This window comes from Aythya ferina, assembly GCF_964211825.1.
Source record: "Aythya ferina genome assembly, chromosome: 2".
NCBI classification, from domain to species: Eukaryota; Metazoa; Chordata; class Aves; order Anseriformes; family Anatidae; genus Aythya; species Aythya ferina.
Genome location: NC_140297.1, coordinates 85,922,775 through 85,949,296, shown reverse-complemented (window position 1 = coordinate 85,949,296; position 26,522 = coordinate 85,922,775). Strand labels below are relative to the sequence as shown.

The 26,522-nt window shown below is 35.8% G+C and overlaps 1 protein-coding gene across 10 annotated transcripts in view; it reads right to left on the bottom strand.

Moving 5' to 3' along the window:
* Positions 1 to 26,522, bottom strand: part of SEMA5A (semaphorin 5A) — a 342,620-nt gene that overhangs the window by 155,192 nt on the left and 160,906 nt on the right. For all 10 annotated transcript variants that reach the window (XM_084508663.1, XM_084508658.1, XM_084508661.1 and 7 more), the window contains one exon: positions 3,682 to 3,744. In XM_084508663.1, coding sequence (XP_084364789.1) covers positions 3,682 to 3,744 — 63 coding nt within the window. The remainder of the gene's footprint in view (positions 1 to 3,681; positions 3,745 to 26,522) is intronic.

Here is a 26,522-nt window from a genome sequence, read left to right as displayed (position 1 = left end):
ATGTCCCTGTATATTTTTCTCTCCATCTCTTTTCCCTCATTGGCTCCTAAAGTATAAAGCTCAGAACAACAACTACTGCTAACAGCTAGGGGCAAAAATTCCGTGCAGCTTCTTTCTCAATAACAACACCAAAGTTGCATTTAACTGACCATTATCTCAAAACAGCTAGAGCTGCTTTACAGTTCAAAGCTGGCTTGTGATTTCAGGGCACTCCATCAGCAAACTAACTTAGAGGTTTTCTGCCTGCACTCACTGCCCCCACACTGGTCTGTGGTCAGAAAAGCTTCAAGAGAAACCAAGATCTGAGTGAGTAACTTACCCACAGCCATCCTTGTAATCCTCACCATTCCTTTGCCACTGTCTGGGCTTGCCTTGTGTATTTTGTCTCCAGTCTTTCCTGTCCCCTCCCTACAGTCACACATGTATCTGGCCTAAAATCTGAAGTTGCCCTGAGAAGTTTTACAAAAATGAAATCCCCAGCAGCTCCCCAGTTTAAGCTGGATCTACGTATGCGACAGCAAACAAGGAAGCAACCTTTCTGGTAACAGCAACTGGAATCTTCCAGGGGGAGTTTCTCTGAAAAAATACAATTCACTGTACCACTGAAGTGAATTCCTCCATGTCTGCTAATTTCCCTTTGTTTCAAGTGAAGACTGCTGTGGTTTCACTAGGAAAAGGAGATGCCACGGAGCATGTGCTTTCCTCATCTGCATGAGTAAGTTCTCCCAGTTTAAAGAGTATGGCTCTTAAAAATAACCTGTGTCATGAACTTCTTTTAGTCTTGGGCATAAGTCAGCAAAAGACATATATCATCAGGTTATCCTTTCTCTGGCCTTAAACTTAATCTTTGATTTTAACCTCAAGCACATCAGTGAAAGCAAGAGGCATGAAAAGTACAAAGAAAAAGACAGTTGTCGTTCCATCTGGGCTGGTTGCTCAGTCAGAATTATTTCTTCACTGGATTGCATTCAAATGTAATGAAATCCAAGAATTGTGCTTCTCTTCTAGATTGTGAATGAAGAAAAAGGCTACAGATTCAAATGAAACACTAAATTTTTATCCAAATAGTAACAATACTAAGAAGCAATCACAGCATCATAGAACAGTTTGGATTAGAAGTGACCTTAGATAAGAACATCAAGTCCAACACCCCTACCAGGAGCAGGAACACCTTGTATTAAATCAAACCACCCAAAGCCCCATCCAACCTGGCTTTGAACATTTCCAATGATGGGGCATCGACAGCCTCTTTGAGCAACTCATTGCAGTGCCTCACCACCCTTGTGGTTAAAAACAAATAACAACAAAAAACTACAATTAAAACCCTTTCTAATAATAATCTATAATCCATATCTAGCCTCTTCTTTGAGATCATTATTCTTTGTCCTATCATTACAGGCCTTGGTAAAAAGTTTTTCTTCAGCTTTCCTATAAGCACCCCTTAAGTACTGAAATCTTAGAGGTCTTTATTAGAATAGAATACATACTATTGTACATTGACAACTTTCAATCACTTCTACAAAACAGTGTGATGAGCATGAATGAAAACATGTATGTATGTACTACACTAGCTATTCTTGAACACATTTCACAAATATTGAGTATTTTTCTGAGCAAAATTATTTAATAGCAACATATGCTTCTGCACTGTTGAAAGGAACATGGATATTAAACCACAAAGAGTACTGTAAACATAATAGTCAAAGTATACCGCTATAGCCTCAAATTTACCATCATTTTCATCCATCATGTTAGATTACAGTCACTGCACTGTGATTTTCAGATGAGCTGAATGTTATTCTCACAGTTTTAAATTTCAAAAATAACTGTAAAACAGAGGCATAAACTTTTAGTTATACACTGCATTCCTACCGTGATATTTTCTGCTCTGTACACACCTCAATCATTGCCAAATAACAATATTCTATTGTCACTTGAGCAAGCTCTTTAACTTCAGATTATGTCACCTCAAAACTAAGGGTGAAGCCTTGAAGGGTATATTACATCACAGACTACAAATACTTTAGGTGGAAATAACAATTTACAAAATGAAACATTTGTCTAAAATACGAGGTCCACAAAATTATTTTCTCTCTGCAGGTTAACAAGTAAGCATCTAGTAAGCATTCTGATCTATAATCTATTTCTACCATTAAAGCCTTCACACAAGTCAGTAATTTTAAGGTAAAATATTGCCCATTCCTTTTCTCTAGCTATTAATACCTTCTATACACACCTAGTAAATTCTGCATGTTAATGCCTAGTTATCAGTAACTTTAAATACATGTTTCCCATGCTGGGATGGGAAGAAAGGGAAAGGAAAAGAATAAAAAAGGCAATGCCATCCTTAATTCCTTTTCTCAGTGCTGTAAAATCATATCTACAGTGAAAGATGTTCCTCCATAAAGACAATAATCTTCCATGCTTTACAGTGCATATCTTTCTTTCCTTCTATTCCTTCTCTCTTTCTCTCTCTCTCTCTCTCTTTCTTTCTTTCTTTCTCCTTCTTATTTATTTATTTATTTATTTATTTATTTATTTATTTATTTATTTTCCCCAGCTAATTCAGTCTTTTTCTCTCTTCACAGTATAACATGGACATGATTCTGTAATTAAATTCTTCTTCTTCAATCTCAGATGGGAAGAGATACACCGTGGCCACGCTGCAACATTATTTTCCAGCACTTAGTAAGAAAAGCTGAAAATGAACTGCTTTGCTTGATGGGAGATGTTAAAGGTCAGTGATTAGATATATATATAACTATGCAGACAATGCAGAAGAGATCTGTCCTCTACTAGAAGGCATGAACATTTGGAATACATTTTTCAAGCTTGCTAAGGTTTTATGTTCTTTTATTTCTTTCTTTGTTTTTTCTTTTGAGTTTTGCTCATCAGCAACGTATGCCAACATGTTTTGCTGAATGTGAGTCCTGAAACCAAGTGTGTTCACTTATAGTTATTGTGCAATGTACTTCTGTGTTTCTCCTTTACATTTTAACTCAATTAACTTCGACAATTAAACAGCATAATAATTATAGACATATATTGCATGCACTTCTAGTTGATTTTATACTTAATTTCATAACTACTTTCAATTCAGGACAGCCAGTAAAGAACATGGCTTTAGTACAGGTTCCGCCTTAGGACTGCATTTAACCATTCTGAATAAAAGAAATGGTAGTTAGCCAGATAAGAAAATGGTTCTGAATACTAAAAATAACATCAGGGCCCATGTCCATAAGTTTAGTAAATGACATACTATTGTCTTCATAGCATCATTATGAAATATAAATGTTTCAAAAATTGCATCTAATACGCAGGAAAACAAACTGATGAATTTATAAAGAAATTACACAGTTATATGGGATTTACAGTGTTGAAAATGAAGTGAGAATACAGCCCATTACACATGACATGTTGTAGAGTCCAAACAGTAAATTGTTAGAAACTCAATTCCTTGATCTTTTCACAATATCTTCATGTGACTGTTCCTCCCACCACACACCTCCCTATATATATTTTTTTTTTCCTTTGCACATATATCAATGTCATACTGTTTTACTACAACTTTACTCAGAAAAGAATGGGAGATAGCACAACTGCGTAAGGTAGAAGAGATTTATACACTGAATTATAGCTGATATTAAAAATTTTGTAAAAGCAGAATGGTCTCATGCTTACCTTTGATTTGCCTTTACTGTAACAGGCTCTTTTAGTAGCTTCATCACATTGCCATTCCACTGCCTGTAACCAACAGAAATTCATTAGAAATGTAGGGAACACAGAGATGTAAAACTTAGCCATGTAAGCCCATACTTGAGACACGTGCTTCAGGCATACTGATGATTAACTGGGGGTGTTTCTATCCACAATCACCTTATAAGCTTTTCTCCTTAGAAACGTAATTTTGCTGTTCATGTCTTAATCCAGAGTGAAACTGGCCATCCCCGTGAATCACTGTACCTACAGCTTCAGCAGAATGAACCCCAATCACATTTGACACTGACTACCTGCTTTTGTACCAACCTCACTAAGCTAAGCAGCTAAGAACATTGTGAAAGGACAACCCTTTCTCCCCAACACAGCCAGGACACATCACACCTGGGGTCAGCTCTGCTGAGAGACCTTGTGTGTTAGGAAAGGCTGCAGTCCTGCTGTTTTTGCAGAATTTCTCTCAAGCATGAAATGGAGATTTTAGTTGCTCAAGGTGTGACTGCAGCAGTAATCAGAAGAGCTAAAACATTGATTGAAGGAAAGGAGCAACAAGCAGACACATACAAGACAAGAGTGAAATGGAGCACTGCAAAGCAGAAGCAATTTATCCTCATTTTTGAACTGTCCCTCTGCTTCGACAGATTTGTGCCAGGACTGGAAGTCTAGTCTGCATCACTACAGTTTCACTGCCTGAGTTAATTCCAATTATTTCAATATTTACCATTCAACAGCTATGACTTGCAAACTCTATTGCTCAGTGGAGCAGGTCCTATGCTTGGTGTTTATGTGCCAATATGTGCACATATTTGAATGCCTGTGTGTGCTGTGTAGTTAGAGTGCATTTTAAATCATCCTGCTTGCTTTCACATCAACAGTGCACGTCCACTTTTTCTTTATAGAAATGTCACAAAGCATTTTAAATTTTACCAGGAAGAACTGAGATTACTAAACTAACCACTGCTGCTTAATTATTGAAATCACAGCTTTTTCAGTTTTGTTTACCAGGAAATAATGAGAGAATTCATTCAGATTTAATATAAGCAATCTTTTGTACCTGTCTTTCAATGGAGACTATATTAATAGCAGAATCTATAATTAATAAAAATAACAAGTTGAAAGCCTGTTTAAACAAAGGGGAAAAATGCCTGCAGAGTATACTATGTAGTACTCTGTTTTGCTTTTCAACTAGCCCAAGAATGTGCTTTTCATTTCAGGAAATAAAGACATATAAAACAAACATCATTGCTTCTTTTCCTCCAGCCCAAGCCTTTCCATTTAAAACATTTTCTTTTGCAGATAAATGACCACAGCATGTTGGGGATTATACTGAAAACTTCTGGAAAAGTCAACTTGCAAATGACCATAGCATCTATAGCAAAATGTGTCTTACCCTATATTAGATTAAAAAAGCAGCAATGACTTAACATTTTTGATTCTGTAATGCAAAATTCACCTCTATGATGATGACAACACTACAAATGACATAAGCAGTGTGGGTTCCTTATCAATTCATTAGGACACACTGAACCTTTATCTTATATGGCTATAGATACAAGTACTTTATATTGAATATATTATCTTTAAACAACACAAATTTGAAATGCCTGGAGAAATGCCAAAGTTACTGGTAGGAGGTCAGGATAGAAAGACTTCTTGGAATATAGGTACTGAAAATATGGTTAGAAGGAAAGTTCTTGCCAAAACTGAACTGAGAAGAATATGCTGAGCATGAACAGCAGTAAGAAAGACAGAAAGATTGGAATCAAGATAAAATGCTTATCAATAAATCAATTTTCAGTGACAAAATATCCAGCTTTCAATTGGCTCTAAGTCCATGGTAAAAGAGTCATTTGAAGGAGAAAGATGTAAAATGCAAAACTTATGCAATGTCATAAATCAAACAAATTAAGTACGTTTCTCAGGCACTGAAATGTTTCAGAAAAGACAAAACAACAGGCTTTGGGGATAAGAAATTCAGAAGCCAAAAGTGACAGTTCTTCAAGTTTTCCATGAAATCTCAGAAAAATATACTTCCATGAGCAGGTCACAAAACCACTAAGTTATTAGCATAACTGAAAGAAAACTTTCATCTCTTTCTTCTACATCCATGAAATGCATAGATTCAAATAAGGATACTAAATATTAAACCACTATGCTATATATTTGAGTACAATAGTTAGGAGCAAATACAAGAACACAAATAGAATTGTATTCTACTGTAAACTATTGTAACTATGCATAAATACATGCACTTTCTAACTTTCTGGAAAAACCCTCTTCATACACATATGCCAAAAGAGTAATACCGTCTGGATAATAAGTACATACAGACAAACTAGTGACAAAGTCACTAGTCATCTTTGAAATCAAATATACTTTATAGCCCTATAGCACTGTATTCCACTGTTGGAGGAGACAATAATAGAGAAGGTTGCAAATGAAGTTTATTACAAAGGCACCCGAAGAGATCTGGGTAAATCACTGGGTAAATCAGACTCTTATACTTTGGTCCCCAAGGTTCATACATATTCAGTAATAAATTCATATGCCCTGTTACTGATTAAATGAAAAGACTAGATATAAACTAACATTTATATAAACAGAGATTTTTTTCTTTTAATCTTCAGGAAATTTGAGGGCCTTTCTCACAAAATGGAAATTCAGTTATTCAACAAAGCCTACTAGTAATACACAGGAGGAAGACAGGTGGAAACTCATCAAGTTAAATGTCATTTCAATGTGGAAAAAAAGCAACAGGAGAAAAATGTGTTCTGAATCTTTAATACATAAAGACAAAACAAAACATCCCAACAGAATAACAATGCAATTTTTGTTACTAGACAATGAAGAGTTTAGAGTTTAAATTCTGAAAGAGCAGTCTGACACGTACAGATTATTTTATTTTAGAGAACAAGAGCAAAGAAAGGTTAACTTAGAAAAGTTAGCATTATCCATTGTTTGCCTTAAACTGACATATTCTCCTGCTTTGCACCATTTAACAATATTTCTCAAAGTTTAGCTAAGTAGTGTAGAGAATAAGATATGAATACCATGTTGGATATTTTATCCCTTTCAAGACCAATACAACTAAAGTTTATTCTGTTAGGATCTATTCATTCCTACATGTCTTAAAAAAGCAGCTCCAATTTTCATGTGACAAAACACAATCTCCAGCGTTCCACATACTGTTTTTAATTAATATTGTAATTCTACTTAAGCTGGCAACAAAACGCATTGGACTGAATTATAGAGACTCATGTTTTTCTTTGCTCTGGGGAGGGAAGGAACAAGAATTTGAATGTTATTGCTGGAGAAAATAAGTACAGTAGTACATCAGCTACTTGTACATGTCTTCACAAAGAACATACCTGTATAGGATAAGGAGTTGCATATAAGGCAGCACATCATTCTGTCTTTGATAGCAAGCTGATTCTAGTACAGCTGCATGCCTCATAAATCCTTCTATAAATTCAGTCTTTCAAGCACCTCTATAAATGTAATGTCTTGGTTTAGTTTGTTTCTAATTTCCTAATCTTCTACATAGCTACAATCTAGCAGATATAAATAAACCTTAACTGTTTGACAGTCACCGGTAGAACTGTACAAAAAGTTTGCAGTGAGATTTTTACCCCTGCAAAACCCAATTTGTGTGTCCAAGCCTAAAGACTGAACTTGTCACAGTGTAGTCAGATAAGAAAGTCACAGTTCACTTTTGAACAGATTGTTTTCTTCATTTAAAAAATATACAGAACACAAAGCACTGTATAGACCTGACATAAGATCAGACTGAACAGAAACATGGCTTTGGCGCACACTTTAACTCTAAGTTTGAACACAAGTGTCAAGCTGATGGCAGACATCTTCCTGTAAAAGCTCAACTGTAAACAACTGTATCAGTGTTTTCAGACGTTCTATCATCGATGTTCAGAAAACACTTTGAAAACTTCAGGTGAATTTGTTCCTGGCATTTCAAGGGGAAACGAGAAGGGAGAAATTCCAGCCAGAAAACAAAAAAAAAAAAATCAAACTCAAGCTATATAATGGGATAATTTTCTTCAAAAATGAAGAAAGATATACATCCAACACCTACCAAAGTTAAGTTAAAAGTTACAAAACAAAAAACAACCATAGTCTTTGGAACAACAAATGTATTTCAAAAACTTCTCTGTTTGGGTGCATGATAGAGTCTCACTTAAAAGTCAAACAATTGCATCTTTAATGGGCAAACTAAATAAATGCAAAGAGGTTAGTTCCAAGGGAAATCAAATGAAAATCCCCAGTCTAAACTGATTTATTTAAATGCCTTAGAAGAACACTAAAATAGAAGGAAAATAAGAAAACTCTGAATAAGAAGTGTCCCTCCCAATTAAGAATTAACTCTAAAGGGCTTTTCTTCATTTCCAGCATGCAGCAACATAGTAAGTCCTTTGGCAAGACACTAAGATATCTCTTCCAACCTAAATTATTCCATAATTTTCCAGAAGAAAAAAAATAAATAAAAAAATCAAAACCATAAGTAAATAACTCTATTATAGCCATTTTCCACAACTCTAATTTGAACTAGTAAATGCAGACAGGAAATTTGCCAAGTATGAACACAATCAAAGCAAGGATTGGTCAATTAGAGTATATTAGGTGAGATATGCATTAGTTCCATTTACAGGTCAACAAAACCCACATGGCTTTCACCAATATTAGTGGAAGATGCACACATAATAGTATACAATCAGATCTCCTGGAATAACTATATTCCTATAGCTTCATAGATACTCACAATACATGCATGTAGGCAGGTACACAAACATATATATAAAAATGAACTTCTTTTCAGTGTAGAAACAGAATGTACAATATTTCATAGTGAAAGAAGTTAATTAGTCAAGAACCAAAAAAAAAAGAAAAAAAAGAAAAAAAAAAAAAAAAAGAAAAAAAAAAAAGAACAGAACAGTATTCCAGACAGATGGTCCAGCACTTCTTAGGCAGATGGCTCTGCTAATTAGATACTGGCAAAAATAACATTAAAGAAGATGGTTTAATTATCCAATGCCAAAAATTAAGAACTACATGATATTTCCTTTTTGCTTTTTCATTGCTTGCTTTCATCTCTTATATCATGTATTTAAACAATACTTCGGGGAGCTGGGGTATAACAGCAATAATCATAACAATAGATGTCATCAAACATGAGTAATATTGCCTTATTGTTTGCATCAGTCCAGCAATGGAATGGCTTCAAGAAGTTGTTACTTGTTTGGCGAGGGTGTCTCACAACCTGCAAAACCATGTCTCAACAAACATGCATACTCAAATCCAAAAGCTGAGTTTAAAGAGGCCATAAAGAAAGTGTCAGAATAGTAAATGTGGAGAGAGAATTTAGCACTGAGAAGTATACCAGCAAATACCAATGAGAAGTATAGCAGCAAATTGGCAGCCAGTGTTAGTAGTAGATGGTTACCAGAAATTTTAGGGTATCCTTTGGTATAATGACATCCCTGCTTTCAGAAAATATGTGGAGCCACTTAAGATTTATACATCTCCTTACTTCTGAGGAACCATTTTCCTTGTTTTCCACAGAGCCATGACCTCTTGTCCTTGCAGCCATTAATGCTGAAGCTGTCTATCTTGCCAACAGGCTCCTTAAAAAGGGACTTCCCTTTAATATAGCTTTCTCTTTTTGCTCATCAAAGAAAAGAAAAACTGGTTTCTGGGGTCTAAAGGCATCCTGGTTAGGCTCTCATTGTGCAGTGGCAGGCCAGCAGCTCATTCAAGAAGTTCAGTACTGTATGGACAACTTTATTAATTGATTACATTAATTGTGGTAACTTGCCACCAATTACCACATGCAACAGTCAATTCTCCTGGAAATAACATTGTGTGTTTTGATTTGTTCAGAATCAGCTTTTACTGCTCATCCACAGTTAAAAAATTACATGCTTGGTTTCTTAAAAGGTGAGAAGTATGAAATATATGGAAATAAACACCAAATTATACTTGAATTTTCCAGGGTGTGATATTTAGTAAAAACTGAGATCCCATTATAGATACATAATTTCATACTTAAATCACATAATATATGAAACTTTATTTGGCTTCCAGGACAATGCTGATGCCAACTGAGTTTTCTTTCAAATATACTGGTCTGAATATATAAAAATTGAGATGAAAAATATATTTCCAAGCCAAAGTTTTATTTAGCTTATTTTGTTGACTACACAAAAAAAAAAAAAAAAAAAAAAAAAAAAAAAAATTGTCAGAACTGATATTAGAAGGGAAAAAAAATTAAGCATATTGAAAAATAGTTGTTACTAGAACTTTCAGAGACTCTCAGTGGTTATCTACACTGTTAACTTTAATGACACTAGACTCTGCCCAAGATTGAACTTTTACAAAATGTCACCCAACCATGCACCTGTGCATTCCCTCTTTGTGTTCTGCAAAGATTTCTAAATGTCACAAAACATTAATTTGGTTTATACTTAACAGAGATGGGTTTATGGAGGAAAATACAGTTCTAAACCTGAAGTCAGCATCTCAGAACTTAATTATATTGAGAAGCTGGGGTCTTAGTCCTGCTACCAGAGTTATTAAAAAAAAAAAAAAAAAAAAGTGTTGCACTATGACTTTCAAAGTTTTGAAAGAGTTGAATGTTCCAATCTGGCATTTCAAGGCTTTTAGGATTTTATGGACATTTAAAAATTGAATGTGGGTCTGTGCTGAAGGGGTAAAACAACCAAATGTTCTTGCATTCCCAAGCTTGGCAGCCATTCAGCAGGTAGGAATGAGATATGTTTCATAACATATTTTTAATGCACAATTTGAAATTATACTAGATATTGTATAATTTAATGTATTGAGTAAATTATATGTGAATCCTTTAAGATTAACATCTGTGTTAGCACATTTACTTTTAAAGCATTCCCTGCTTTTTGGCAAATAAGATCAATTTTAGTAGGCTCCAAGACCTTTTGAAAGCTATTTTTATTTTTTTACAAGTAGTATAGTAAACTTCTAGGTGCTGATCAGAAATGTCAGGATTCTCTGTATTTCATTAAAAAGAAAGATATGCAATTCCCCCCTCTCTCCCCCAACTCCCTAGGTGAAATAAGTGCAAAAAGAGTCCCCTGACACAGGAATTTCAGAAAATTAAGACTACACTTCTGACCTTGAATATAGGAAAACATTTAATTTTCCTGTGCACCTGCTCATCACTGCAAATGAGCAGGTGCAATCAGAAATGGAAAGGAGGCAGCGTCACTGGAAGGTGTGCCATCTTGCCGCATAATAATGTGCTGTTCAAGTCAGCCACACTAGTGTGGGATTATGGACCTAGGCCAGCAGTCATCCCCCCTTCACCTTTGAACCTCAGACTGTCAAGCAATTTATGATACTTCAGAAGGCTCTACGCAAACTGAAAACCTTCCTGAAATAATTTCTCAGAAAGGCAGACAACATACTACTTCTTGTCCCTGAGATGTCAGACAGCCGGATTATAGCTTCCAGATATGAGTCTTACAAAAGCAAACAGACGAACATGAGATATATGGTGGAGGATGAAATTTATAACATCTTCTAAGTGGTATTTGTTGAATTAGCAGAACATCATACTGCATAAATGAGAATACAAAAAAAAATAATTGTATTTTTATATTTAGATAATTTTGTCCATGTTTTATTACAAAGAGAATAAAAATTCTATTATGTTTTTTGTCTCTTTTATTTATTTATTCAGATAGTTTTGCCATTAGGCTTTAGTGATGTCAGGCTTTAATATGTTAATACCCATCTATAATTCTATTACACAGAACTTGCAATAGCTTATTTACAATAATAATAATTCTTTGAAAAGTTAGCCTAAAAGTGTCATCTTACAAAACAGTGAAGAGACAAACATTGCTGAAATAAATTTAAAAATGAATATATGTCCATTCAATATGCAACCAAATAGGGGTACAACAATTTTAGGCAGATAAAAACAGAGAGAAAGCTGAATGCTGAGAAACAGTAAAAGAAATGTTAGAACCACCAGTCTGCACAGCTTGCACAGTGAAAAGTCAGGAAATAAATATGTGGTTCAATAGCAAAGAGACACAAACATAAGATTTTCTACATCCTTCTGGTTAAATCAATAGACCAGAAAGGTGATTTTGGAACATCAAGATTGATTTTTCTTCTTTCCCTTTAAGAACAATACAGAGATGTATAAGACACTTAGAAAATGGATGGGGCAAAATGGAACACAACAAGAAAAACACCACCAAATTTCCAGAATTGGCAACAGTGTTGATGACAACACAACTGACAGTTCAGTCAGAAAAGAAGAAACTTATTTCTTTTTTATTATTTTCAAAGTAATTGGAATTAATTTGACAAACACTAAAATGATCTGAGACAGACTAAATCACAAGAATATGGGGAAGAATAAGAATAATAGGCACCTAATTGAGAGTCACAATAGAACATGTTGTGAGCTGTGAAGAAAGACACACACATAAACAAAAAGAATATCGGAATGAGGAAAATTCTCATTAATAAACAGAAGATGGTTATTACATCAAGAAAGACTGAACCTACAGCTACTTGGAAACTCACTGGAATGTAGCTGTATTATTGAATTATATAGAAAGCAAGGGTGAGGAAGACAAACTAAAGAGCATCAGGACTAAGACAAGATTCTACTCAGAATATGAAAGGTCTTCAAGAGAACTTCATATACTCCAATCACAGTAGAAAGAGCAGAGGTAACAAGGAGGACAGCAATACAACTTTAAACCACAATTTCATCATGAAGATTTGGAATAATGGTGAGGCTATGAAAAAAGCTAAATAAAGTTCATTTTTCTCCTTTTTTGACATAAGGGAATGGTACAGAATAATATACCATTGCACAGGGCTTTTCTCCTCCAGGTTTTGTGTCAAATGTCATTCAAACTATTATTGACATCTGGTAACCTGGTATCAGCTGAGTGGGTTATTTTTATCCAAATTTCTACAAGACAGGCCTCAAGATCAAAACAACAAATGTCCATTTTTGCAGAGGCAACAGAACGGCCATTTAGAGAAAAAGATATAGCCCTGTCAAAGATAAAGGTGTTTACCTCATTCTGCATGCACAAGAAACCTCAGAAAAGAAGATACTCATTGAAACAATCATCAATATCATGTCTTAACAATTTGTCTCTAACTTTTTCCCCAGGTTAACCTCATATTTCAGCACGTATGGGACAGCTGTAGGAAGTTGTGCTCTACCCTTAAACTCAGCCTAAGAATCCCAACCAACGGGCTGCAATGATGAAGGGGGATGAATTTTTCATCACTTGTGTACTTGCATCTAGAGAGTATGTCACAGGCAAAATGATGTAGAGTTGGAGAATTTTATTTGACTTATTATAGTGCCAACCATCACAAACCTCAGTCCATCAAAATTCCTCTGGTGAGGAAAGTAAGTCATTTAGTATGCTTTCAGTTTCTTCAGTGGATGATTTCCATAATTGATTTCTTAATCGCCAAGAGTAAAAAACAATAATAATAACCTTCTAGTAGTGTTTAAAAAAAACGTACTTCATATTTCATACTGAAATTAAATTTTCATAGATTTAATAAATGATTAACAGTTGTTTTAAAACCTGAGAAATTTGTTACAAATGGTCATGAGCTCATCTGTAGAAAACGTTACAGACAGACTTATACATAACCTATTATATGACAGACTGAGTAATTATCTATAACAATAGATTGATTATGTACTAAGTAGTTAATTAATCATTAAGTAGACTGCTGTAAAATATTTATGCATTGAAACTTTGGAAATAAACCATTTATTCAGTGAATGCCCTTGTTGCTCAATTATTATTTGCTGTACACCCAAACCCATGTTACAACAGATGAACATCTGAAGATTTCTGCAAGAGCTTTCATTCTAAAATCAAATTGGAGGAGGAGAAAAATAATCAAAATCTGTGTGATGCATTGTCTGGTCCAAAGGCAAATTCATATTTGTTATTACTGCTTGATCTGTTTGCATTACAGGACCATGAACAAAGCACAATAAAATAGTTCATTAAAATGAATGCCTGGCTAAACATATCAGATTCTCCAGGAAAAGTTTTATTGAAGAGCTCATTATTCTATGGTGAAAGCAATTTGGCAAGAATTTCTAACACCATTCTTTCTTTGCAGTTTTTTTCAAGTGGAAAACAAACAAATATTTGTAAAGAAAAGCCATCACATATCCCCAGAAATCCATGACTGCACTTCTAAATAACACAGTTGCCTTTGCTGGTGATTTAGATCCTATATAGGAGAAGGTTGCTGCTGGAGAACTCATTGTGCAAGCCAAAAACACTGGTACCACAGACAGCACAGAACCTCGAAGAGCAACCCCCACATCTATGAAATAAAGTGGAAGGGTGTCAGAGCCTTAAAACTAGTGACAGAAAGCTCAAGTCTCAGTTTGCATCAGGAAAGTCAGTGAAGGAGTCCTTAACTGTCAAGAAAAATATCTCCTAAGTTTCAGTGACACGCACAAATTTTAGTAACAATCTCATACAGGAAGCCTAATTGAAGAAATTTATTTCAGAACTAGCTGTGTGATGTCTCCCTCCTCCTACTCCTGTAGCCTCTTTTCCACTTTTATTGGTTTAGAAACCCCCTGATTGCTACAGTGGCAGAACAATATTGTACTTTTGTGTTTTTCACCAAGAAGCTGAAAGCTCAGTGGAGATAACTATAAAAGCATGATAAATAAAGCTCATTCAATAGGATACCCACTGCAACTGTTAATAAGGCACTTCTATGCAGCTACAAGGTTCTCATTTCTTTTTACAGATGCTATTAGCCTTCCCCCATCAAATTATACCTTATTAGCAATTTGTCTCCTGATGGGTACGTTATAACTCTTAGCTTTCTAACACTTGTGTATATTGGATAGCAGTTTAACATGATAAAAAGAAAGTAACAAAAACTCATTCTTATTACTATGAATTATTTCTTAAAAATTCTCCCTTGCTTATCCTGCTGAAGTGAGTCCTTTGAAGTCAGTGTTCCAAATCCCGGAGCTTTTACTATAGAAAGCTAAACACTCTGAAATCAAAGGGGGTTTTGTCTAAGAACAGAAGAGAGGCTAGAAATTGTAAACATTCTCTAAATTCACTAAAGAAAAGACACAGCTTCTGTACAGTGGCTTATAATAGCAACCCCCTTTAATATATGCCTGGAGTACTGAAGAACTGTAAATTTAGATCAGAATCCAGTCATTCATAGAACCTAATATCTTGTGAACAGCAAACTGGATTTGAAACACAGATCAGCCTACACTGTGTGCACCTCTACAAAGCTGCAGAGAGAAAAAGCTCCAACAACTCAAAATAAATTTGCTATTTCATTTCAGGTGTATATCAAAATAAAATGTATTTTTGAGGGGAAAAAATAAAAGGGTAATATTTATCTCTGTTATTAAAAAGAAAGAAAGAAAGAAAGAAAGAAAGAAAGAAAGAAAGAAAGAAAGAAAGAAAGAAAGAAAGAAAGAAAGAAAGAAAGAAAGAAAGAAAGAAAGAAAGAAGGAAAGAAGGAAGGAAGGAAGGAAGGAAGGAAGGAAGGAAGGAAGGAAGGAAGGAAGGAAGGAAGGAAGGAAGGAAGGAAGGAAGGAAGGAAGGAAGGAAGGAAGGAAGGAAGGAAGGAAAGAAAGAAAGAAAGAAAGAATAAATTTTCCAGAAAAAAACGCTGGATTTGTATCTACCTTGAAGTGCAGGGAGGAAAACACATTATTTTAAAACAATTTAAAGGTACATACATTTACTTAGCATTTCTACGCTATATGCACTCTGATGGACACCTAAGGAGCTCTATTTTCTAACAGAAGCAAACTCGAAACTTAGTTATTTAAGAAATAAGACTTATTTTTGAAAGATATTGTGAAATTTTAACAGTAACATTCTGAATAGTCTGCTTGTCTCCTTGCAGATTCTGTAACCTCTCCTGGCAGAGGAGGTGGTTATTTTTTGTTTGTTTGTTTCTTTCTTTCTTTCAGTGAAGCCTACTAAAATTTACTCAGTTCTTTCACCTAAATTCAAGGAACACAAAAAATCATGTAGAGCACAAGACACGCGCGTGCACACACACACACACACACACAAAGTTTGCATATATAAACATGTTTCTTGCACTCTGAAAACAGAATGGTTATGAATCCAGAAGTTGGGGAAAAAATAGACAAAGAACGTAAAGATTTAAAGAAGAAGAGAGAAACTGTATATTTAATATGACTCTGAAATGTAAGCAAAGGTACCACTTCCTTAGGGTGCATTATTTGAGGCCTAAATTCAGACAGAACTAAAGAAACTTTCCTGTAATAAATTTTCTTGAAGTACACTTCATCCCTGAGCTTGTTACTGCTACCCATCATATAGACTTCTACTGTCTGGGATCTTCAAGGAGAGAATGAGGCTCCACCTAAAGTTACATGCAAGAATGAATATATATCAAAAGAATAAGAGCAATACCAACACTTTAGCCTTACAATATGCCAAAAACACAAACAGTCCTACAATAAAAGGAGCAGACACATCACTGAATCTTGGATTCTCTGGAAAAGGAAACTGAGTGACTCTCATTTATAAATAAGGCTAGAGACATCCTTTCAGCCTGCACATTAACTGTGACTGAGCACTAATGTAACCAACTGCCCAAGCAGCAGAATAATTTACATCAGAACAATAACATAGGCCCTGTCTCACTGCCCTATCTTTTCAAGGACAATGATGACTGAACTTCTCAAATGAATTAAAACAATTAATTCTTCCCTAGCCATGTTCCTAGAAATGGCAAAAATATAGGTGTATCAGATGTTGCACTAATTCAGCTGGTAACAAAAGCCTGAACTTCCTAACACGTCCTTCAGGGTGGTTCTTATTGCTTCTGAAAAAGAATTAAAAATATACTTCCACCTAGCACTCCAAAGGAGCCATTCCCCTCCCACATCTCCTGAGAAGACTCCAAATGAGAAGACTACAAACATTTTATATCTCTTCAGTGTTGAAGTGGCTGGTTGTTGCCTCAAGGAACCAGCTCAAACATCATGAACTGGTCAGTCCAAAGAGGCTATGCTAGCCTGCAAAAATGCCTGATGTGATTTGAACCCATGCACATGTCTGTGTTACTGTGCAAACATGTGAATTATGCGCTCCAGAATTTGTATAAAACAGTAGAAACAGATGGCTATTCAACGCCTTTCTTCTGTGAAGTATTTAAATAATGTTGAGTTTATGTTATACAGTTCCACATCATGAAAAAGTTGCAGAAGATATTCATAAGTCATGAGACCCTATGCCATAAAGAGGCCTTGGAGAAGAAGTCCCTTATCTGTTCATTCAGACTACCTGTTTTCTGCTAATTAAAATAATTTTAACATTAATTCTAATTTGTGAGTCACTGGAAAGAGCAGAGGAAAGGAGGGACAGGCAGATGATTGTGTGTATATAAGAACATGTTAGGATGTTGTGGTGGGTTGACCTTGACTGGCTGCCAGTGCCCACCCAGAAGCTCTCATAAATTTAATTGTCAGTTAAAAAGAGTAGGATGGTGAGAAACAAAGAAAACACCTTAGCCTTGACTTCCCCCTTTTTCCCAGGCCCAAACTCACCCTTCCATCCCCCACTCCTCAAACTCCTGTCTCCAAGCAGTTCAGGGGGATGCGTCATGGAGCTGGGGCTATCCCATAACAGCTCCTCTCTGCCGTTCCTTTTCATATTAAATAACATATCATTTACTTCATAGCCATGGTTGATGACTTCAGGAAAGAAAACTCAATTGTTCTAGACAAATTCTTCAATACCAAAAATAAAACTCTTGGCAATAACATTATACATTCTTAAAAGATAAATTGCTATTACTAGTACTACTAATAAAAATAACAGCCAATAACACCCATAATAACAATATTAAAGCAAACAAGTAAACTCTGCAAAGAAAGAGGAGTACCCCTAAATGAGATGGGCATATGCTTTATTTTAGAGCACTGACTTGCTCCCCTTGCACTTGGAACTAACTGGTAGAGAAGGAGGGCACTTGAAGCACAGTTGTATTAACAGAACGTGAACTGAAGCAACTGAAATAAAAGTAATGTAAAATAAAAGTTATATTAGTAAACAAAATAGGAGTAGGAAGAGAAAGATGCAACTCTTTCACCTTTGCTACTTTTCATCTTCTTCTTTCACTTCAGTTTTCCAGATCCACTGGCAACAAATTGCTGCAATGGAATTATTTTTTTACTCATCAAGTAAATTCTTCCTTCCAAACATATCTGAGCTCCTCTAAAGGGGAATTAACTCACTAAGTGTCATAACTAAACTAACACATTTTACCTAATGCTTCCTAATGCTTACATGAGCCTCTTCCACTACACAATAGTCATAGCTTCAATAAATACAAACTTGTCACATTAAATAGATAATGAATAGTGTAATAAATGTTTTTAATCTCAATCTAAATTACGTACAAAATCATGTTTGATATTGTGTTAGCTGAAAGTTATTTTCTAGCATACATTATTTTTCTGGTATAGATATAACTTGTCATGTCTTACTGTTGAAAGAATGCTAGCTTTCCAAATGTTATAAGACAAGGAGGAATCTCAATCATTTGGCTGTTGTTCTTTTTTTTTTAATGAAGAGAGATTAGTATCTAAAGAATCCTGTGGGGATAATGCATATATGATGCTAGGCAGAGCACAGATAATAATTCTGACTTGGCAACAGCTTGAACATACTTAAAATGCATGCCTGCAAATCCCTCCCACTGTCGCCACCACAATAACAGCTCTTATCAAAGTTTCAGCTGCTTTAGGAGGTAGGTTCTCCACAAATGTTAATCTGTTCAGATTCATTTCCAAACTGAAATATGCAGTTGTATAAATTAAAACAATGGAACAAGCCAAAGATGTCAATGGTTTGGCTGCTTTCTGCTCAAAAAGGGCTAGATGCATTGTGCTGCACAGGGAGTACAGAGGCAATCTTTTTCATATCTTACTACAGCAGGTCAACACAATTTTTAGTTTTGGTCCCTGAGTTACATATTTCATACATGCTCCTCAAATGAAACACTGTAAGTGGAAGCAAGACCGAATGAAGAGAAGGCATGAATCTCACACAGGCACCAGCTAATAGTACTGGCAGTCACATGGAGTGCATCTCTAATGCATAGTCACATATGCTGCATCTCTGAAAGAAAGACTATGTGACTATGTGTCCCAGTGAGCAGACAGGGCAAGTGCCTTTTAGCCTTTTCTGAGAAAGTTACATACCATAGTTGTGTGGGAGCCTCGACTGGAATGAGATAGAAAAAAACACTGTAAATGCCTACACAGAGACAGTGAGAGCAATGAACTGTTGAAGGATTAGATAAAGAGATGCAGGCATCTGTTGAGATGAACTTCAGTGACACTGCAGGACAGCACGGGCTGAAGAGGAAAGCCCTTGTGATACAGGAACAGTTGACTGAGCATAAGGGGAGGAAAATGGTCCAGTGTAAGGTTCTGTCTCCCTGTGCTAAGATATGGGATCAAAGAAGCCAACAATAACAAAAAGAAACAAACAACAAACACAACAAAAGGAAGAAGCAAGCTACGGTAGGGATTTAATCATCAGATGTTACACAAAGAAAACTGAGACAGGTCTAGTGGGGGCTATAGATAATGCTATGCATCATCTTCAAAGTTACTTATGAAAACAAAGCAAGGTTACTTACAGAAAAAAATAAAAAATAATAATAATAAAAGACAGATAGGGAAAAAGAAAAGTAAAAACTTCTGTCCAGTGTCCAGCTAAGAATAGAATTGATTGGGGTATCTGGATGAGAATCCTCTCCAGTGAAGCCTTTAGTGACCACAGGCATATTCTGAGGGATGCAATGAGGTCAGAAAGAGCAGCTTTCTTTCAGAAAAAGAAAAATACCTTTCAGAAACATTTCAGATACTCTCAGAAAGTTTAAGTATGAATTACACTGAAGTCTGGCAAAAAGATGAAATTTTTAGACAAATGAAGATTTTCATGAAGCAACTAAAAATGAGGCCCAAAAGTGAAGAAGCAGCTCTCAGTTTTGTTCTGAGTAGCATGCAGAAATAGCACTGTAATAGCAGCCATAAAGATTCAGCATCACTGCAGGAGAAGCTAAAGACCCAAATCCACTACAGCACATTCTGTTTCATAATAGAGAACTTCAGTATAAGAAAGCTTGATAAAAAGGAGCAAACTGAAGCAGGTAAGAGTTAAAGTTTTGCAGGCAGCATTCAAGGATACTCAGCTGGAGATACATGACAAACAAACAGAAGGACACAAGAAAAAGGGCAAAAGTAAAGTTGGCATGGATTAACCGCAGGGCAGAAGTTAATAAAAGGAAAAAAACATCCTCTGGAAAACAAAAGTAGTGCTAAAATAAGGAAAAGAATAGCACAAAATAGCACAAAACAAGCAAGTTGAATCTAAAAATCTAATAACAGGGACAAAAAAGAGCTAAAAGAACAATTTGCAATAGCTATAAATATTGGTAATAAATCCTTCTTCAAATACATTAGAAGCAAGAAGCTTGACAGTTCACAGAACTGGTAAAATGATCAAAGAAGTGATTAAGAAGATAGAGGCATAGCAGAAAAATACTTCCTTCCCCACAGCCCCCTCCCCCCCCCCCCACACACACACACCAAGTTCATCATGGAAGAACTCAAGGAAGGTCTACTCCTGTAACAGTGGTAATTGTTGGAGGGGATGGGCTGCTCATCAAAAACTCTGTCTCAAAAGTCACAATGCTGATAAAGGGCTTAGAAAATAGACAGATAATGAAAAAGCAACAGATGTTCAAGAACATTATTTACGCAATAAATTTAAAGGAATTCAGAGATGTAAGTGCTGAATTACTAGCCAGAATAAGGTCTTCAGCTTATAACTGCTTTGGTAACTGAGGACTGCATGACAGCAAATGTTGTGTCTATTTTTTATACGGGCTCCAGAAAGACCCAGGAAACTGGCAAGGCTGATACCAAAGAAATTATCATAAAACTATATAATAAATAATAAAGCTAGTAAACAAGGATGCAGGCCCTGGTACAGGAATTCAACCATCTTGATGTTGCTGAATGGAGAGTACAATTGGGTATAAGTAGTCCAGGAGATTTCTGAAATACATGTATATTGATAACAATTCCTTGATAGAAGTGAGTGAGAAACCAGCCAGGTGAGATGATCTTCCAGAGTTGTTATTAAGAAACAACTAGTCAGGTGTGTGAAATGTGAGGTGAGCCCTGACTGCAGTGACCAGGATGGAGTTGACAATTCTGAGAAACATGAGCAAAACGAATAGCAGAACTACAGTTCTGGACTTCAGAATTGCAGATTTCAGCTTGTCTGAGGATCCTCTTGGCATGATCCCCATGGCTCACTGCCCTGAAAGAGCAATCCTGTCCATTCTAACTTGCGGAACTCAGAGCAAGCATGGCAGAAGGCCGGCACACATGAACAATGAACTCCTGACTGAGACAAAACACGTTCAAATATGTATTTATATAGACACACACACATAGAGGGTGGGAGAAGGTATGAGCTCCCCATGAAAAATCTAGAGATATTACCAGAACACGCATGAATGGAGCTAGGAAAGACAAAGCTCAGCCAGAGTTGAAACCAGGGTGGGATGTGAACATCTGAAAGATGTCTGTACATACGCCATCTGCAACAAGAATATTTGCTGCACAGTATGTAGGGGAGCTAAGGACAAATGACACAAAAAAGGCTGAGGTACTCAGTGCCTTCTCAGCCTCAGGTTTTCAATAAGATCTGCCCATATGTTGCTCAGCCTACTAGCAGAGTCTGTTAGGGTGAAGTATTACCTAATGTAGAGGAAGATCAGAGTTAGGGAGTACATAAACTAACTGAATATATACAAGTTCATGGGACCAGATCAGAAGCACCCAACAATGACCAAGGAACTCCCATAGTCATTGCAAGGCCATTCTCTATCATCTTTGGCAGGTCGTGGCAATCAGAGAAAGTTCCTGATGGTTGGAAAAATGCTATTTGTCTCACCAATCTTCAAGAAGTCTGAGAAATGACGGACTGTCAGCCTCACCTCAGTCCCCAAGCAGACTATTGATTAAATCCTCTTAGAAGCCATATGCAAACACAGGAAAACAAGGTGAGTGGGAACAGCCAGCATGGATCTACAAAGGGCAAATAACACCTTAGCAACCTGATTGCCTTCTTGGATGAGAAAGTTTTGTTTTACCTTACCTTTAGCAACACTTTAACACTGTCTCCTGTATTGTCCTTACAGCCCAACTGATGAGATATAGACTGGATTAATAGGCATGACAAGTGAAAAACTGTCTGAAGCACTAGACTTAATGGCTTGTCTTCAGTAGCATAAAATCCATTTGTTAACCAGATATCAGTCACTTAAGAGACTGATATTTAGGCCAGTGCTGTTTAATGTCTTTATTAACAACTTAGAGTGCACTCTCAGCAAGTTTGTAAGTAATACTAAACAGGAAATATGCAAGATCAATACACTGAAGAGCAAGGCTTCTTTTTTTAGAGACACCTCAACATACTGGAGAAATAAGCTGTCAGATGCCTTATAAAGTTCAACAAAGACCTGCATCTAGAATGGAATAACCTCCTACAACAACACTATCTTACTGTACTTACTGGCTAGAAAAGATGGATATGATGGACAAAGGATAAAGGATATCCAGATGATACATTCTGTATGGATTTCCATCAGGCACTGGGTAAGTTCCCTCACCAAATGACCTTTAAGAACTTCTTCAAAAAACTATACAACCAGAGTATAAGAGAGAAGGCTTTTTCCTGGAAAAAGAAGAGCTTAAAAAGTAGGTGGGGCAAGCATATATCCTATTTTCAGAAGGGAGGGTGCCAGAAGCTGAGTCCCAAAGAAATCTATGGCAGATTCCATAATGATCAACATATCCTTAGGTGATGCAGAAAAGAGAACGAACAGTGAAGTGACAATACTTGCTAATGATACCAAGTTATTCATTTTAGTAGAGAGCTGACTGTATAGGCAGACCTTACAAATATGAATGGTTAGTTATCTATACAGAACTTCATTTGCAGTTTCAATAAATGCAGTGTTGCATACCAGGAAAAAGAACCTTAAATAACAAAATTACTTAACTTCATGTATTCAGTGATGGGCTCTGAACTGAATACTGTTATTCAGAAATGAGATCCTGAGTTACAATAACAAAAAAAAAAAAAAAAAAAAAAAAAAAAAAGGAATTGAAAATAAATTATGAGAAGTATGGAGCATTAGAAAACATCGTTGTACCAAAAAATCCATTTACTCTCTTGTTTTGAATAGTGTGTGCAGCTGTGATCCATCCCCCAATTTCAAATTTGAATGTAGAACTAGGAAAGGTGCAGGGAAAGGTGACAAAAGACCTCCATCTTTTTGTGTTTTCTCTGCAAGGTAAAATTAAATAGACTGATTCCTTAGCCTAGAAAAAGCACATCTGAGTAGAGATAACAGACAGCTAAACAATCATGAAAAAGGTGTACAGGGAATATTGTTCGTTGCGTTTTAATAGTGAATTCATAGTGCATTCACTGCTTTTTGAATTCTAAAGAATATTTAATGAGATTTTTTTTTTTTTTTAAAGTTCCTTATTCATATGATGAGCTGTGGAACTCTTTTCTGAAGGACAATGAAAATACAAAAAGTGGATATAAATTAATTGTCACAGGGTGAAGCTGACCTGAAAGTATCACTCAGGCAAATGAGATCTTAACTAGATCTGCTCTGAACTCATTAGATGGATCTACTATACGGTAAAAACAAACAAACAAAAAAACAATAACAAAAACACAGATAATTGTTTAATTGCTATTAAAATTTATGCCACTGATTCTGTTCTTGTGGTTACCCCACCATGTAATTTCCCTATGACAGCTGAAAATCTGACTGAATTAAAAAAAAAAAAAAAAAAAAAGTGATACACCACCTTAATTTCTGGAAGCTTCTAGATTTCAAATAGCTCGGAAAGTTTTCTGAGGAAGTATCATTACATGATTACGTTTTTCTTGGTCACCTGTTGTGGGCTGAAGACAAGACAGTAGGCTAGGTTTGATCTGACCCAGTATAGATATCCAAAAGTTATAACTCGAAGTTACATCACCCATTACCTGCTTTAGTTTAATTTACTGTAAATGATCAATACATTTCCACTGAAACTATCTATTCAGATGCCTTTAAAAATAATTTCAGAAAAAAATAAAAATAAATTTGAACAACATTTTTAATTAATATCACTTAAGTTTTGCTTTATAGCAAGGAAAAAAAAAATTAAATGTCTATCAAAAGTGGACCAACTTTTTATAAAAGATAATAAAAAAATCAATGGTCTAAATCCCCTCTTAAGTCTTGACTACACCCAAAATATATTCAGTTTTTGTCATAAAATTTTGGTTAAAGCAGCACACATTGACTCCTCTCCCCTTATATGCTCAATTTTTTTTTCTTCCTCTATATAGAAGCTTTGTACAAGTATAACTGAATTCATGTTAATTTATAATAGACTATCTAAGGAAATCACTACGTGCAGATTTTTATTACAGACACCAATGAAATTAAACAATAAAAAAGAGAAATCATACGGCAACCAAAAAGATTTATCAGCTTCAATAAATGTATCAGTACCTACTATGTGTAAAGTAGACCTAGAATTCCTAAACCAGCCAGTAGTTTCACAAAAATGTGGGTCATAGCTACAACTGACACAACTAACTACCTTAAACATGTGGATAGGCAGCTGCTAATAGAAGTGTTTGAAAAGTGTACCTAACTTATAAAGAGCTAACTAAAATCATTTGATTTGGGAAGCACTTTTCCACTGACTTAACAATCTGTTCTGTTCTAGGCAGCAAAAGTCTGAGCTCACAATGATATTACCTGGATCTGAATTTATCTTCCTACTCACGTAGCTCCTGTTTCTGATTTGGTCTTGCTACAGAAGTTTCCCTTGTGTGAAATTTTGTGTATTCTGCACCTTTCCTTTTGCAGATCACTTTCTCTGCTTCAAAGCTGAGGGATGAAGATCTAGCAATCATTCTGTGTCCTGTCTGATAAAAGACAGTCCTCATTTGAGGGTGGGATATCCTGGATGCTACCCCACAAGGACACTAAGAAAAGACAATACCAAAAGAAACAATAAGATTTTCCCATGGGTTTCAGGGACCTGGGACTCCTGAAGGCTGGTCTTAATGGCAGAGCCTGATATGAAGAAAGGATTGAGTACCTTGGCCTTTTCCATTTCATTTGTGACTGGTTGCCCTGGAACATTTAGCAGCAGGCTCACATTTTCACCATTGTCCCATTTCCTGGTGATGTACTTCCAAAGTCCTTTGCTGCCCTTCACATCACATAAAATTTTCTCATTCATTCTTCTAAATAATTAAATATCAAATGTGTTTTTAATTTAATCCAAAATATTTAGATTATTTCATGCTTGGGTTTTAAAGCTTTTTTCCCTCTTAATATAAAACAAAGTCTAAAACAACCTGAAAAATTCAAGAAGAATACTCAAAATTCTTCATGAAAAGTTAAAACACTGAAATTTTGTAAAATAATCCAAAATTCCCTTACAATGGCTAAAACAGCTCACCAAGAGTATTCACCAAGTGCACCAAGCAGAGTTCACCCAAGATTGACCAGAATTCACTTTTTTTCCTCATCAAATTTCTCATCTATCCTCAAAAATTATCTAGTGGTAGTCTTCAACTAGTTCTGACTAGTTCTGAACCTGTCTATCACTTCCTTCGGATAATTTGCCTCCAGCTTCAAACAGTTTCCTCCCTACCCTGAAATCCACAGATTTCAGAATTTATTTATTTATTAATGAACATAGCACATAGGCCAAACTGTTTGCTCAAGACAAAAGAGGTAAACAAGCAAGAAGTATAAAACTATAGAGAGGCACCAGATTAAAAACAGATTTGGATTCCTCTGTTGTTGTTTTTGTTTTGTTTTGTTTTCTTTTGTTTGTTTGATTGTTTAACAGCAGGTAGATTTATGAACATTGTATTTTTACCTACTACTCATAAATAAATCACAAGTCACAGTTGTCTCCCTTTTCGCTTCTTAGTAAATAGAAACAAACAGACTAAAAGGTTTAGTGTTAAAAAAAAAAAAAAAAAAAAAAAAGTAACAAAGTGCAACCAGTATTTCACAGGTTGCTGTTTTTTTTCTTTTTCTTTCTTTTTGTGGGTGGGTAGTGGGTGGATGTTAAAAGGATGAGTTAATGTCTGGTAATAAGCTAATGATTCAAAGAGGGGGTTCTCTTCTCCATTCTCAGTTCTGCACTAGGTTGAGAGCTGTGGTTCCACAACCCCTTCTGAGAACGCAGGTGAGTTCCCCCTTCACTCCAAACTGATCTCACTCCCAGCCACAAATTCCTGTCTCCTCCTCTGCACCACTGCCATGGTGCATGGTCCTACAGTGAGCTGATTACAACTAAAATGGCATAAAGACGGTCTTTTTTTTTTTCTCCTCCTTACAGACCAGAAAAGTGAGAGCACTGAGTGGGAGGGCAAGGCAAAACTCAGCCAGAAACAGAGCAAGAGAGTAAGGGTAGGAATCTTGGCATCCCCAATGACACCAGATTGCATTGTCAAGGATCTACAACCTTCATAGTTTGGTCACTTGAGGATCTGTCAGCTTGATAGCATAACCGTTCTCATTACCCATGATCAGTTTTATTTACTTGTTCTTTTGAAGTCACTTGGTAGTACTTTAAAGAAAGTTATTAG